This window comes from Macaca mulatta, chromosome 13 (assembly GCF_049350105.2).
Source record: "Macaca mulatta isolate MMU2019108-1 chromosome 13, T2T-MMU8v2.0, whole genome shotgun sequence".
NCBI classification, from domain to species: Eukaryota; Metazoa; Chordata; class Mammalia; order Primates; family Cercopithecidae; genus Macaca; species Macaca mulatta.
Genome location: NC_133418.1, coordinates 18,475,825 through 18,490,263, shown reverse-complemented (window position 1 = coordinate 18,490,263; position 14,439 = coordinate 18,475,825). Strand labels below are relative to the sequence as shown.

At 56.1% G+C, this 14,439-nt stretch overlaps 1 protein-coding gene across 1 annotated transcript in view; it reads right to left on the bottom strand.

Annotated features, from left to right (window-relative positions):
* Positions 1 to 7,625: 7,625 nt before the first annotated feature.
* LOC106995493 (SH3 domain and tetratricopeptide repeat-containing protein 1-like) overlaps positions 7,626 to 14,439 on the bottom strand; it is a 28,267-nt gene continuing 21,453 nt past the window's right edge. Inside the window, 5 exon segments of the mRNA XM_077958758.1 lie at positions 7,626 to 7,996; positions 11,243 to 11,439; positions 12,403 to 12,543; positions 12,546 to 12,558; positions 13,263 to 13,385. Of these exon segments, the coding sequence (XP_077814884.1) occupies positions 7,739 to 7,996; positions 11,243 to 11,439; positions 12,403 to 12,543; positions 12,546 to 12,558; positions 13,263 to 13,385 (732 nt within the window). The 3' untranslated portion in view covers positions 7,626 to 7,738.

Sequence of the window (14,439 nt, the reverse complement as noted above, 5' to 3'; positions counted from 1 at the left end):
CCCGCGAGGTGGGGACCAATAGCCACCCCCTCTCCCCCCCTTGGCTATTGGGAGCCACCTCGCAGGGGGGTGAGCCACCCCCCGCGAGGTGGGGACCAATAGCCACCCCCTCTCCCCCCTTGGCTATTGGGAGCCACCTCGCAGGGGGGTGAGCCACCCCCCGCGAGGTGGGGACCAATAGCCACCCCCTCTCCCCCCCTTGGCTATTGGGAGCCACCTCGCAGGGGGGTGAGCCACCCCCCGCGAGGTGGGGACCAATAGCCACCCCCTCTCCCCCCCTTGGCTATTGGGAGCCACCTCGCAGGGGGGTGAGCCACCCCCCGCGAGGTGGGGACCAATAGCCACCCCCTCTCCCCCCCTTGGCTATTGGGAGCCACCTCGCAGGGGGGTGAGCCACCCCCCGCGAGGTGGGGACCAATAGCCACCCCCTCTCCCCCCCTTGGCTATTGGGAGCCACCTCGCAGGGGGGTGAGCCACCCCCCGCGAGGTGGGGACCAATAGCCACCCCCTCTCCCCCCCTTGGCTATTGGGAGCCACCTCGCAGGGGGGTGAGCCACCCCCCGCGAGGTGGGGACCAATAGCCACCCCCTCTCCCCCCCTTGGCTATTGGGAGCCACCTCGCAGGGGGGTGAGCCACCCCCCGCGAGGTGGGGACCAATAGCCACCCCCTCTCCCCCCCTTGGCTATTGGGAGCCACCTCGCAGGGGGGTGAGCCACCCCCCGCGAGGTGGGGACCAATAGCCACCCCCTCTCCCCCCCTTGGCTATTGGGAGCCACCTCGCAGGGGGGTGAGCCACCCCCCGCGAGGTGGGGACCAATAGCCACCCCCTCTCCCCCCCTTGGCTATTGGGAGCCACCTCGCAGGGGGGTGAGCCACCCCCCGCGAGGTGGGGACCAATAGCCACCCCCTCTCCCCCCCTTGGCTATTGGGAGCCACCTCGCAGGGGGGTGAGCCACCCCCCGCGAGGTGGGGACCAATAGCCACCCCCTCTCCCCCCCTTGGCTATTGGGAGCCACCTCGCAGGGGGGTGAGCCACCCCCCGCGAGGTGGGGACCAATAGCCACCCCCTCTCCCCCCCTTGGCTATTGGGAGCCACCTCGCAGGGGGGTGAGCCACCCCCCGCGAGGTGGGGACCAATAGCCACCCCCTCTCCCCCCCTTGGCTATTGGGAGCCACCTCGCAGGGGGGTGAGCCACCCCCCGCGAGGTGGGGACCAATAGCCACCCCCTCTCCCCCCCTTGGCTATTGGGAGCCACCTCGCAGGGGGGTGAGCCACCCCCCGCGAGGTGGGGACCAATAGCCACCCCCTCTCCCCCCCTTGGCTATTGGGAGCCACCTCGCAGGGGGGTGAGCCACCCCCCGCGAGGTGGGGACCAATAGCCACCCCCTCTCCCCCCTTGGCTATTGGGAGCCACCTCGCAGGGGGGTGAGCCACCCCCCGCGAGGTGGGGACCAATAGCCACCCCCTCTCCCCCCCTTGGCTATTGGGAGCCACCTCGCAGGGGGGTGAGCCACCCCCCGCGAGGTGGGGACCAATAGCCACCCCCTCTCCCCCCTTGGCTATTGGGAGCCACCTCGCAGGGGGGTGAGCCACCCCCCGCGAGGTGGGGACCAATAGCCACCCCCTCTCCCCCCCTTGGCTATTGGGAGCCACCTGGCAGGGGGGTGAGCCACCCCCCGCGAGGTGGGGACCAATAGCCACCCCCTCTCCCCACCTTGGCTATTGGGAGCCACCTGGCAGGGGGGTGAGCCACCCCCCGCGAGGTGGGGACCAATAGCCACCCCCTCTCCCCCCCTTGGCTATTGGGAGCCATGGTGGTCTCACAGCTTGTTTAGAATAATTGGGAGCCATGGTGGTCTCACAGCCTGTTTAGAATATTATGAGTAGTATCGTCTCGACCTCTGCAAATAATGATCTATTTCACTGACCTGTGTGCATCTTTAGTGTGTTGCTCAGAAAACGATATAATTATTTATTAAATATCAATAATCAATTGTAATAATTATCAGTAATACTATCAATTAATATTTTACTGTTAATATTGATGATTTTAATTAGATGATGGATGTCAAAAATTAATTTTTAATAATTATGTCATTTATTAATATTAATTCATAATATTAATTATTTTTTTTGCAGTATCACTTCGTTTTGATTCAAGTAACATTAATTGTTGATATCATTATTTTATTATTAATAGTGTTAATATTAATTATTAATACTAATATTAAAATTTTTAATCCCTATTAATATTTAGTATCTTTATTGTCATTGTTAATGTCAATGATTAGTATTAATTTTATTATATTTATTAATATTAATAATTAATGGACCAGTTCCTGATATCCGATGTGGAGAAGATGATTTTACTCCCAATATCGCAGAAAGTGTACATTCCTCTATCATGTTGTTCCTAATAACCAGGGGGTAGAGGATGACATAATTGAATCTACCGCAGTGTTTTTACATCGTTTCGGTCATTTTATTCCTTCTATCCAGGGTGCGAGAGGATGATATTACTCCCAATATCGCAAGCGGCGTGGACCTCCATTTTGATATTTTCCCTCACATCCAGCAGGGGTGAGGAAGATATTACTAATAGCCAGCCGGGGAGAGGAAGATATCATCCCCAATATCACAGGGATGTACATCCCCTTTTGATATTGTTCCTTATATCCTGGGATGGACAAGATAATACTAGTGGCAATATCGCAGGGGTTTTACACACCCACTGTGCTTTTGTTCCGAATAACATGATATGACTCTTAGTATCACAGGTGGGGTACACCCTCCTGTGATATTGTTTTTTATATTCAAGGGGAGAGAATATTACCCCCAATATCGCAGGGGTTGTACACACCTCCTGCGATACTGTTCCTAATATCCGAAGAGGAGAGCATAATATTTCTCTCAATATCTCAGCGGGTGTACACCTTGTTTCTAATATTTTTCATACTATCCAAGATGGGAGAGGATGATAAGATTCCCAACATGCCAAGAAGTGTACAGCTGCCTGTGATATAGTTCCTAACATCCAGGTGGGGATAGGAGGATATTACTGCCCATATCGCACGAGTTGTAAAACCCCTTCGATATTTAGCCTACGAACCTGAGGGAAGAGGATGATATTACTCCCAATATCGAAGAAGGTGTACACCCCCCTAAGACACTGCACCCAATATCCACGTTGGGTGACGATGACAATATGCCCAATATAGCAAGGGATGTACACAATCCCTGGAATATTGTTCCTTATATCTAGAGTGGGAGAAGACGCTATTACTCTCAATAACGCAGGGACTTTGGCTGTACACCCCTCCTGTGATATTATTCTTAATATCGTAGGCAATAGAGGATGATACTACACCCAATATCGCAGAGGGAGTACACCCACCCAGTGATGTTGTTCTTCATGTACTCCACCTCCATCCACCAGGGATATCGTTTCTAATATCCAGGGGAAGAGAGGATAACATTATGCTCCATATTGAGGGGAGTGTACACATCCTCTGTGATGTTGTTCCTAGTATCTAAAGGTAGAGACGATGATGTTACTGGCCATATTGCAGGGGGTGTACACCCTTCTGTGATGTCATTTTTGGCATTCAGTTGGGGAGAGGATAACATGAATCCCAGTATCTCTGACGGTGTACAGACCCCTGTGATGTAGTTCCTAATGTACAGGGGAAAGAGAAGAATATTGCTCTCCATATCGCAGGGGTTGTAACCACCCTGCCCCCTGTATGTTGTTCCTCATATGCAGCGGGGTGGAGGCTGATAGTACTCTCAATATCCCAGAAGGTGCACACGCACCTGTGATATAGTTCCTAATATCCAGCGGGAAAGAGGCTGATTTTACTTTCGATATCGCAGTGGGTGTACACCGCCCCCTGCCCCGGGGTATCGTTCCTAATATCCAGGCGGGAAGAAGATGACATGACTGACAATATCGAAGGGGGTGGACAACTCTTCTGTGATATGGTTCCTGATATCCAGGGGGTGAATGGATGTTATTACTCCCAATAACGTAGGAACCGTACAGCCACCTTGGGATTTTGTCCTTAATAACCACAGGGGAGAGTTGAGATTACTACCAACATTGCAAGGGGTGTACACCCTCCTGTGATATTGTTTCTTATATCCAGGAAAGGAGAAGATGGTATTACTACCAATATTGAAGAGATATACAACCCCCATGGGATATTGTTCTAAAGATACTGGTTGAAAGAGGATGAGACTCCATCCAATATAACAAGGGGTGTACATCCCGCCTGTGATGTGAATCGTAAAACCTAGAAGAAGAGAGAATGACATTGCTTCCAAAAACACGGGGTGTACACCCACCCTGTGACATCGTTTCTGTCGTCTAAAGGAAGAGATGATGATACTACTCCCACCACCAGAGAAGGTACACACCCCCCTGTGATATTGTTCCTCATAACTTGGGGGAGAGCATGATATTACTTCCAGTATGACAGTGGCTTGACACCCAGTCTGTGATATTGGTTCTGCACACCAACTCTGTGCCCCTCGTTTCCCATGCGTTCTCTCCACACTTTTGGAACCTCGGGGAAGGCTTTGTCTTTGGTTACAGATGAAGAGACGAAGGGTCTGAGAGGTTAAGCAAGTTTGTTACTGGAAAGTGGTTCCGATCCAGACTCCAAGAGAGGTTTCTCGGATCTCACAGAAGAAAGAATTCGGGGCGAGTCCATAAAGTGAAAGCAAGTTTATTAGGAAAGAAAAGGAATAAAAGCATGGCTACTCTGGCCGGGCGCAGCGGCTCACTCCTGGAATCCTATAACTTTGGGATGCCGAGGCAGGTGGATCACCTGATGTGAGAAGTTCGAGACCAGCCTGGTCCAACATGGCAAAACCCTGTCGCCACTAAAATACAAAAGATTAACTGGGCGTGGTGGCAGGTGTCTGCAATCCCAGCTACTTGGAAGGCTGAGGCAGGAGAATCGCTTGAACCCAGGAGGTGGAGGTTGTAATGAGCCAAGATCACGCCACTGCATTCCAGTTCGGCCAACAGAGCGAGACTCCATCTTAAAAAAAAAAAAGAAAGAAAAAAGAAAATAAAGAATGGCTGCTCCATAGGCAGAGAGGCACCAAAGGTCGCTGGTTGCCCATTTTCATGGTTATTTCTTGATCATATGCTAAACAAGGGTTGGACTATTCATGAGTGTCTAGGAAAGGGGTGGACAATTCCCAGAAATGAGAGTTTCTGTCCTCCCTTCTGAGACCATGTAGGGAAACCTCCAGATGTTGCCATGGCATCTGTAAACTGTCGCGGTGCTGGTGGGAATGTCTTGGAGTAGCTAATGCGTTATAATTAGCACATAATGAGCCGTGAGGACAATCAGAGGTCACTCTCGTGGCCATCTTGGGCTTGGTGGGCTTTGGCCGACTTTACTGCAACCCGCTTTATCAGTAAGGTCTTTATGACCTGTATCTTGTACCGACCTCCTATCTCATCCTGTGACTAAGAATGCTCAGCCTCCTGGGAATGCGGCCCAGCAGGTCTCAGCCTCCCTTACCCAGCCCCCATTCAAGATGGAGTCGCTCTGGTTCACGTGCCTCTGACAAGTTGGCCTGGGTTGAGTGTTCCCTAGTGTGTGGTTGTTGGAGCTGTTCCTAGGAGTAAGAGGTATTGTCAGTAGGAAACAGGCCTCTGTTAGCCCGGGGGCTGGCACTCTGCCCCATTATATCGGCCTCATTTTAGTGGTGACAAAACTGGGGCTCAGAGACATCAACTCCCTCATCCCGAACCCCCAGACTGTCGGTGATGGGCTGGGGTTTGAATGTGGGGCTTGAAGACCCATAATCTCCTCTGGTCCGCCAGTCTCTGCTGCCCAAGAGGAACAGGATCCCAGGATCCAGGCCCCTCATGGCACCAGCCAGGGTGGGCGTAGATGGGGAGGCAGAGTTCCAAAGCCCCCCGGACTCTGAAACAGGTCAGGGACCAAGAGCAACCCGGACCTACGGGACCCACCCCGAGAAGAATGGCTGCAGGCCCGGCCCAGCGGGCAGGAGGTCTGTGTCCTCAGTCAACGTGACGGCGCTTCCGGCTGCTCCAGCCAGGCCGTGCTGTCTTCACGTTTCCAATCATGCGGCCTCCTCTCCAATTCCCAAACCCAACCCACAGAGACAGCGATCTGGGGTCTACGTGAGGTTTGTCAGCAGCTCTGACCCGCTGCTTCCCGCCAGCCCCGCGGCCGGTTCTGGAAAGCTCTCTGCTGCCCCCTGGTGGGGAGGCTTAGGGTAGGGCTCTGGCTGCAAGCATGGGGTCCCAGAAGCTCCTGGCTGTGTCACTTCTGCTGGGTGGAAAACCAACCCAGGACTGAACCAGTGACACCTGTGGCGCTCCCAGAACTTCCTGGCTCTGTCACCTCTGCTGGGTGGAAAACCAACCCAGGGCTGAAGCAGCAGATGGGTGCCTGATTCCTTATTATCAGAGCGCTGCCCACTGGCAAGTCTCTCTCCGGGCCTCAGCTTCTCCTTCCATTAAACGAGAGGCTTGGGGGATACCAAGGAGGGGTAACTGGTTAGTGAAGATGGGAGGTTTCTTCTGGGGAGATGAATACATTTTGAAACTAGATGGCGTGGGTGGTTGCACAGGACTGTGAATGTATAAATGCCACCATATTATTTGCGTTGAAATAGTTAATTGCATGCGATGTGAAAATCACCTCATTTAAAGTGTTTAAAAGAGGGGTCTGGGAGAGTGCAGTGTATGTGAGAATCACGTGGGACACCCACAGTCTCTGAACGTCAGTTTCCTTGCGTAAACTGGCAAAGAGACCGTGTGAACTGTATTCCCTGGGGCCAAGAGATTCCAAGAAGGAAAACCTGGGATTCCTGGGACTGGGATGAGGGCTGGGGTCCGGAAGCGGAGTGGGTGGGTGGGGACAGCTGGGGGGCAACCTAGATAAGGCTTTCAATACTGGGTAGCAGCGTCTACACAGGCGGAGATCCCTGCATCTCACTTCCCGCAGGGCTGACCAGTGGCCAGAGGTGGGACTGGCCAGGCTCGGCCCAACCAAGTCTGGGAGCAAAGGACACTGAGTGAGGGATCCCCGGGGCCACCCTCACTGGCCTGCGGCTCTCCTGACACCACGAGAGAGGTCCAGGAGCTGACCTTGGGTCCTAATGGGGGACACCTTCCTGGCTGCAGGCTGGCAGGGTGGTGTGGTGGTCAGTGTACTGGGCTCTGCGTGTCTGCCTCTACCTGCTGTGTGACGGTGGGCCAGACACCTAACCTCTCTGTGCCTCTATTTCTTCAATGGTGAACAGGGACACTAGCAGCTCCCACATCTGGGCACAGTGGCCTGAAGGTTAAAGGCAAGGGTGGCACGAGACCTACAGCAAGAACTCTGAGCAGGGAGAGCAGGGAGCTGCCCAGAGTTCAATCACCATCTCCCCTCTGGCCGCCGAGGAAACCGAGGCTCATGGTGACCTGGCCCAGGTCTGTTGGACTCACGGTCCTTCTCATCCCCAAGATCAGAGGGCTGCCACCAGGGAAGGAGCTGGCCCCTAGACACAGCCCAGGAAGCACACAGGGAAGGATGCCATGGGGACTTCGGTATGTTTTTGCAAAAAAAAAAAAAAAAAAACATTTATTGCTATTTGAACCCTGCTTTTATGCTTCCATTACCCAGAAAATGAGCTACGGGAGACACCAGGAGAGGCAGGAGATCATCCTCCTTGCACAAAACCCACTCCCTCGGATACTGTCCTCAGCGAGGGTGGCTGGAGGCCAACCAGGGGGCCCACCCGCAGAGTAGCAGAGGAGGTAGGTTGACCCTGTGGACGCTGAGCTCTGTGGCGAAGGTCCTGGCCTTCTGGTAGAAGAAGAGCCACTTCTCGCAGTCCAGGAGGAAGCTGTGGGAGATGGTGGCTGGCCGCGTGTAGATCTTCAGCTGTGCCTTCTTGTTGCCCAGGTCCACGGCGGCTGCCAGTGCCAGCTGGTAGTACCCGGCTGCATCAAACGGGTCCTGAAGGGGACAGGTCATGGTCAGCAAAAGGGGGACTCGGAACCCGTCTTCCCAGAGGCCGTTCCTGTCTCCAGGTCATTCCACATGTCCTTCCGATGCTGGCTCGCCCCATGAGCCCCGAAGCCTGTGACACTGCTGTGGTCTCAGCTGCAGGAGGTGGGGATGACCCTGACACCCCTGGAAGCCTTCCTGACTGTCCCTACGCCCCACTCACCCCAAGCCTCCTGCCCCAGTGCCACCCTCTCTGCAGGCAGTGGCTGCTTTCCCCATGGGCTGAGGTCAGGGCAGATCCTGCCTGCTCTGAGAGTTCCATGCAGGACCCGTGGCTCCAAGCCACAGCAGGGGCACGGTGTCGAGTGACCCAGGCTCCCCTCTGGCCCCTGTCCATGCTGACCATTTCCAGGCCCTCCACGGGCCAGGCCAGGTACAAAACCATCTCACAGGTGTCCTCTCTGGCAATGTTCCCTGAAATATTCACGGAGCGTGACTCCCCAGACATCCACTCCCATTGTCAATGCGTCTTTGGCTCAAACTCACCATCCCTGGGTTGGGATGCCGCCTCCCAGACCTCCTCCTTCACCCTCCCATCCCCCACCCGGCTTCTCCCCAGGCACCTCCTCCACATGGCGGTCACCCAACGGACCTCTCTAAGACCCATGCCTGGCCTGTCCCTCTTTACCATCTCAAGATGGCTCCCAGGGCCAATGACAAAGTCCAAGATGCAGCAGTCCATTCCCTCACTGCCCCGCCCCACACACGGAGCAGGGGCGTGAGAAGGCCCCGAGTCACCGCCACTGCTCATCCAATGCCCCCTGGCCCAGCCGAACACTGGACTCTGTGCTGGGTGCATGGTTGAGCCTAACGTCCTTGCTTCCAGTCTGAGGGACCTGGGAGTGAACACTGACCACACAGGGTGGCCCGGGTTGTGGCAGAGGGAAGCCCAGGAGGCCCCAGACTCAGCCGGGGGTGGAAGGCAAAGGCTTCCTGAAGGGGTGGGGGCTTCCCAACTAAACAGGAAGGAGCCAGGCAATACATATGTCTCTGCGTGTGCCTGTGCATGTGAATGTGCGTGTTTGTGTTCCTGTGCGTGCATGTCCCTGTGTGTGTGCATGTCTGCGTGTGCATGTCTGTGTGTGCATGTCTGTGTGTGCGTGTGCCTGTGTGCATTTGCGTGTGCATTTCCATGTGCCTGTAGTGTGTGCTGCAGCTAGGGAGTGACAGCGTGAGCCAGTAAACACTTAATCCACCCTATTCCAGGGCTCACTCTCATGTGTAGACTACAGGGGACCCCATTTTAGAGGCAATTGGCAAAGATGCTCATTTACCCCTGCTTCTCTGCCAGCCTTCCAGGTCCCATCAAGCCTGGCTTTTTCTCCCACTCCTCTGGGCCCTGGGTCCAGAGCCTCCTATACAAGGAAGAGGGTGTAGCCTTGGAAAGACAGCCGCCCTTGGGGAATTCCAAGGGGGCCTCCCTCTGGGAAGCTGGCCTGTGCTGACAGCATAGTCACGATGAGGCCCAGAGGGCTGTGCATGGGAAGGAGGGCTGTGCATGGGAAGGAGGACTGTGCATGGGAAGGAGGACTGTGCAAGGGAAGGAGCGTTGTGCATGGGAAGGAGGGTTGTGCATGGGAAGGAGGACTGTGCATGGGAAGGAGGACTGTGCATGGGAAGGAGGGCTGTGCATGGGAAGGAGGACTGTGCATGGGAAGGAGGACTGTGCATGGGAAGGAGGACTGTGCATGGGAAGGAGGGCTGTGCATGGGAAGGAGGACTGTGCATGGGAAGGAGGACTGTGCATGGGAAGGAGGGCTGTGCATGGGAAGGAGGACTGTGCATGGGAAGGAGGACTGTGCATGGGAAGGAGGGCTGTGCATGGGAAGGAGGACTGTGCATGGGAAGGAGGACTGTGCATAGGAAGGAGGACTGTGCATGGGAAGGAGGGCTGTGCATGGGAAGGAGGGTTGTGCATGGGAAGGAGGACTGTGCATGGGAAGGAGGACTGTGCATGGGAAGGAGGGCTGTGCATGGGAAGGAGGTGAAGGAGGCCTCTGTCCCTCGACCCCAACCGTGGACTTCGGTCTCTCAGGTACTACTTGGCGCTTTCCTTTCTCCTGGACAGGCGGAGTGGGCGGCAGGCTTGACCAAGAGAGATAAAGGCCTCTTCTGGGAGGTCCGTCCCCCTGGGTCCCCGGCGTGCCCCTGAGCGGTGAGCAGCGTTCCCCTGGGCCTGATACTTGGCACCTCCCTGTCTGGCTGGGACTTGGGAGGCCACAGAAACCACGTCTGACCACCAGGTGTCGCCAGTACTGGGCGGGGGCCTCCCGGGCAGCCCCAGGCCTGCGCTGGGGTATACGGGGCAGGGTCTTAGGGCTGCCCCAGCTCCCCACGTTGTTCTAAGGCCCCCAAGATCTCGGCCCCTGGACTGGAGTGCCCTGGCCCCTCAGCCCGTAAGGAGCACTGACACGAGGCTGGTGTGATGCTAAGGAGGGGCGGTGCCTGCTGGGCAGATGGGTGGAGACACCACAGGTCTCAGTCTGCCAATCTCAGCTCTCCACCCCTACAGGGCTGGGGGCAGAGGGAGCACAGCACCTCCCCTCGAGACACACCAGACCGAACAAGGCCTCAGCCTGGCTGGCTGGGGCCCCGCCCCACTGCACCTGCCCTGAGCTGGGGTTTCCCTGTCTGTGAACCCAATGGTAAGACACTGGTCCCACCCCACCCTTCCTGGGTGATGTGAAGATTCAAGGTGTCTCGGGACTCCAGGAAGGAGTTGCTCAGTGCAGGCTGGCACCCTGGGCAGGCTTCCTAGAGGAGGCGCCAGGATTTGGGTTGGATCTTGCAACGTGGATTCAATGTGAGGATGATGCCGTCCTCTGAAATGTCACTCTCCCGACCCTGTTTTCTTTGTTAAATGCACCTTGACACTTGACTGTCAAGACTCAGCTTTGGTGTCACCTCCTCCAGGAGGGCCCCCTGACTACAATCCCCCTTCTTTACCCAGAGGCCACCATTGCCCACTCATGTGGCAGCCTCCCTGGCTGAGACTGAGTTGAGGGTGGGGCCTGGCCATCTGGGGAGCTGGGTTTTACCTGCTAACCTTGCCGGCTCCTCCAGCTGCGTGTAGAGCTCGAGGGAGGCCACTGGGCCATTCCTAAGAAAGGCTGGAACCCAGGCCTCTGGGGTCCGGGTGGAGATCCCACTCCAAGGGGGCCAGGAACACCCCGAGCCCTGCTCCTCCCCACCCACCTTCAGGTCGTAGAAGATGATGTCACCGAGCACCAGGTACACCTTCACGTAGTAGAGGGTCTCCTCGTCGAACTCCAGCGGCGAGTTGCAGAGCTAAACGGCCTTGAGGTAGAAGTGCTCCGCCAGCTTGCCATGGTCCAGCCGGTGGTGCAGGGCGGCCAGCCGGTGGTAGGCCACGCGTTCGTTCAGCCGGTCCCCTGGGGTGCAGGCCAAAGGGGCAGGTGTGAGGATGTGGCTCCCTGGGGCAGGGAGGGCACAGGCCCCTCAGGAGCAGGTATACAGATCCCAGGCAGCACACCTGGCTTGTCTCCAGGCACCTGTGGTCACCCGGGCAGCTCTGGCCATTCCCTTCCAGGTTCCCAGACTCACTTTCCCATCTGCAAAGCAGAACTAATAAGGCCTGCCCCTGTCTACTGAGAGGCTTTGGCAAAGTCGGACTTGGATGGCCCAGTTCTGTGCCTACACATAGCCACCTGCCTTTGCTCACTGGTTTTAACCAGGGGAGCCCAAAAGCCATGCAGTGCAGGTGCTCCCGGGCTCCCCGGCTCCAGGCAACCCACAGACGTGACATCCGACTCCTCCTGGGTGTGTCATGATCAGAGCCCCCTACCTTGGGGAGTCAGCTGCATACCTACTGTGTACTGGGCCACGGGGCACAAGGCGCTGGGGCATGTGGCCTTCCTAGGGTTCCCTGTCTCTGGAGGGGGACAGACAACCCTGGCACAGCACCAGGGGATGCACGGCCTTAAGGGGCAGACTGCTGGAAGGGGAACTGGGATTTTATCAGCCAGAGAACCGTGTGGTTGATGACGGTGGGAAGGGCACAAGAGAAAGGGAATGTGCCACTCAGTCTGGCACATACAGGGACCAACGAGATGCCTGGCATGTCTGGAAGGCAGAGGGCACACTGGATGGCCCTTGTGGTCAGCAGCGGGAACAGGCACAGGAAGCAGAGCTCAGTCAGGCAGGGAGCTCTGCACTGCGTGAGAGACCTCGGGCTGTGCCCCACAGCCGGACGGGGAAGCCAGTTGGGCAGATCTGCCTGCCTGGACAGGAGACCAGGAAAATCCAGCAGCTGTTTCAGCTCCTGGCCTGCAGACCTGGAGGCTGGGCTCTGGCAAAGTGTGGGTCCTGGCAGGGCGGGGGCTCAGGGGACTTACCCAGAGTGATCCTGAGTGCTAGGGCCATGTAAGCAAACTCCAAGTCCTCCTGGGGCTCCTCCAGTGTGGCCAGCAGTGACACCAGCTTGTTGCACAGCTGTAGCTGCAGCTCCACCTTGCGGTTGCCCGTAGTCACTGCCGGGGCAGGGCCCGGTCCTACCACACAGGCAGGTGGGGTCAGGTTTCCCGCAGCACCCACCTTGCCCAGTGCCCTCCTCAGAGCTCAAACACGTGCTTGGAGCTTCCCACACCCCAGCTACCCCTGCACCTCGACACAGCTCTGTGCTCTGGGATAACACACAGTTCAGACATCCAAGTTGGGGGCTGAAGAGTCACCTGAGGCCCATCCAGCTACACCCGATAGCCGCAGACCAGCCTCTCCCACCTGGGCACCGGAGGTCTGACTGGGGGGAGCCAGCACTCCTCTCTGCTCTAAAAACACCACATTGATCTGTGCCCAGGGCTGAGCCACACCGTGAGCTCAGAGGAAGGGAGAAGCCATCCCACTTCGGGGTGCATGCAGACCTGGGCCTCCCACTGATATGCTGTGTCCTTTGACATGTCCCTGTGCGTCTCTGAGCCTCAGTTTCCTCATCTGGAAGATGGGGACAGGACTTCCCACTCATGGTTGCTTGAGGTCATCAGGTACAAGGGTAGAGCCATTATCACGTCCAGGCCCCGAGAGTTTGTCCCAGGCAGGGGCATGGTCAATATCATTCCCGGTCAGACCACTTGGAAACTCATCATGTGCATGGGTGGCCCTGCCTCCATTTGGGAGGCCTCTACCCTGCCACACCTGTGCCTCAGCCCTCCAGGTGCCCCACTGAGGCCCACCCACATCAGCCCACAGGCCAGCTCACCCAGTAGAAGGACATGCCTTCCTCCCGCTCCCAGGCCCCATTGAAGAAGATGTCTCCAGCTGCCTCAAACAGCTCCAGCCCCAGGTTGGGGTCGCCTGTGTACAGGTCCACATTCTGAGCCACCTGAGAGGAGACAGAAGTTCCCTCAAGACCCACACCTGGCGAGGTGGCTATGCGCATCTTTGCCAGGCTCCTTCCTCTCCCACAGTACAGGTACACTTGAGCATTTTTCAGACCCTGTGCATGAGGGCTGCCCCCACCACTGGCATGAGGACAATGAAGTGATGCTCCTAAGTGCTAGGAAGTGACTGAGCAGCTGCAGCCCAGGAGCCCGACACCTGTGAATCCTACCACCAGGGCTAGCCCTAGCCCACTCCCCCTGCACTCAAACCAGTCTCCGTGGCCCCCAGATTGCTGGGAGCCCAGCCCCTGGCTCCTTTCTGCGTTGCCACATCCCTGCCACATCAGCAGTGTTTGTGGGTGGGCCTGGTCCCCTCTTGGCCATAAGCTCTTCATCCCTCTCCTCAGCTCAAGGAGGTATACAGCAGGTGCTCAATAATGAAAGCTTCATCAGTCTCGTGGGCTTCACAATTTGTTCCAGATCACACTGCGTTTGGGAAAGCCTCTGAAAACAGCCACTATGATAGATTCATTTTGTAAGCAGATGTGCCACATGTCGCTTGGAGCAAGTTCTTCTGTGTGTTAATTGAGTGGTCACATTATTTGAGCATGTGCTGTATACCAGCAGGTGCTGTGCACTGTGAGGGGCCGCGCCTCTGCCCTCAGGGAGAAGATGCTGGCCACCGGGGGAGGATGTGAGGGAACCAGTTGGAGGAAGGGAAAAGGCACACAACAGGTGCTCAGCAGTGGCTTAGGAATGAGTGGGTGGATGGATGAATGGATGAGATGTAGACACATGGATGGATGAATGGGTGTGTGGATAGATTAATGCTTGGATGGATGGATGGATGGGTGGGTGGAATGATGTGTGTATGTATGTATGTATGCGTGGATAGACAATGTATGGATGGGTGGAGGGTAGATGATGTATGTACATGTGGATGGATAGATGGTGGATAGACGAATGTATGGATAAACAAATGGAGAGATAGATGAATGCAGGGATGGATTAATAGGTAGATTGGTGGGTAGATGGATGAATGATGGATGGATGAAT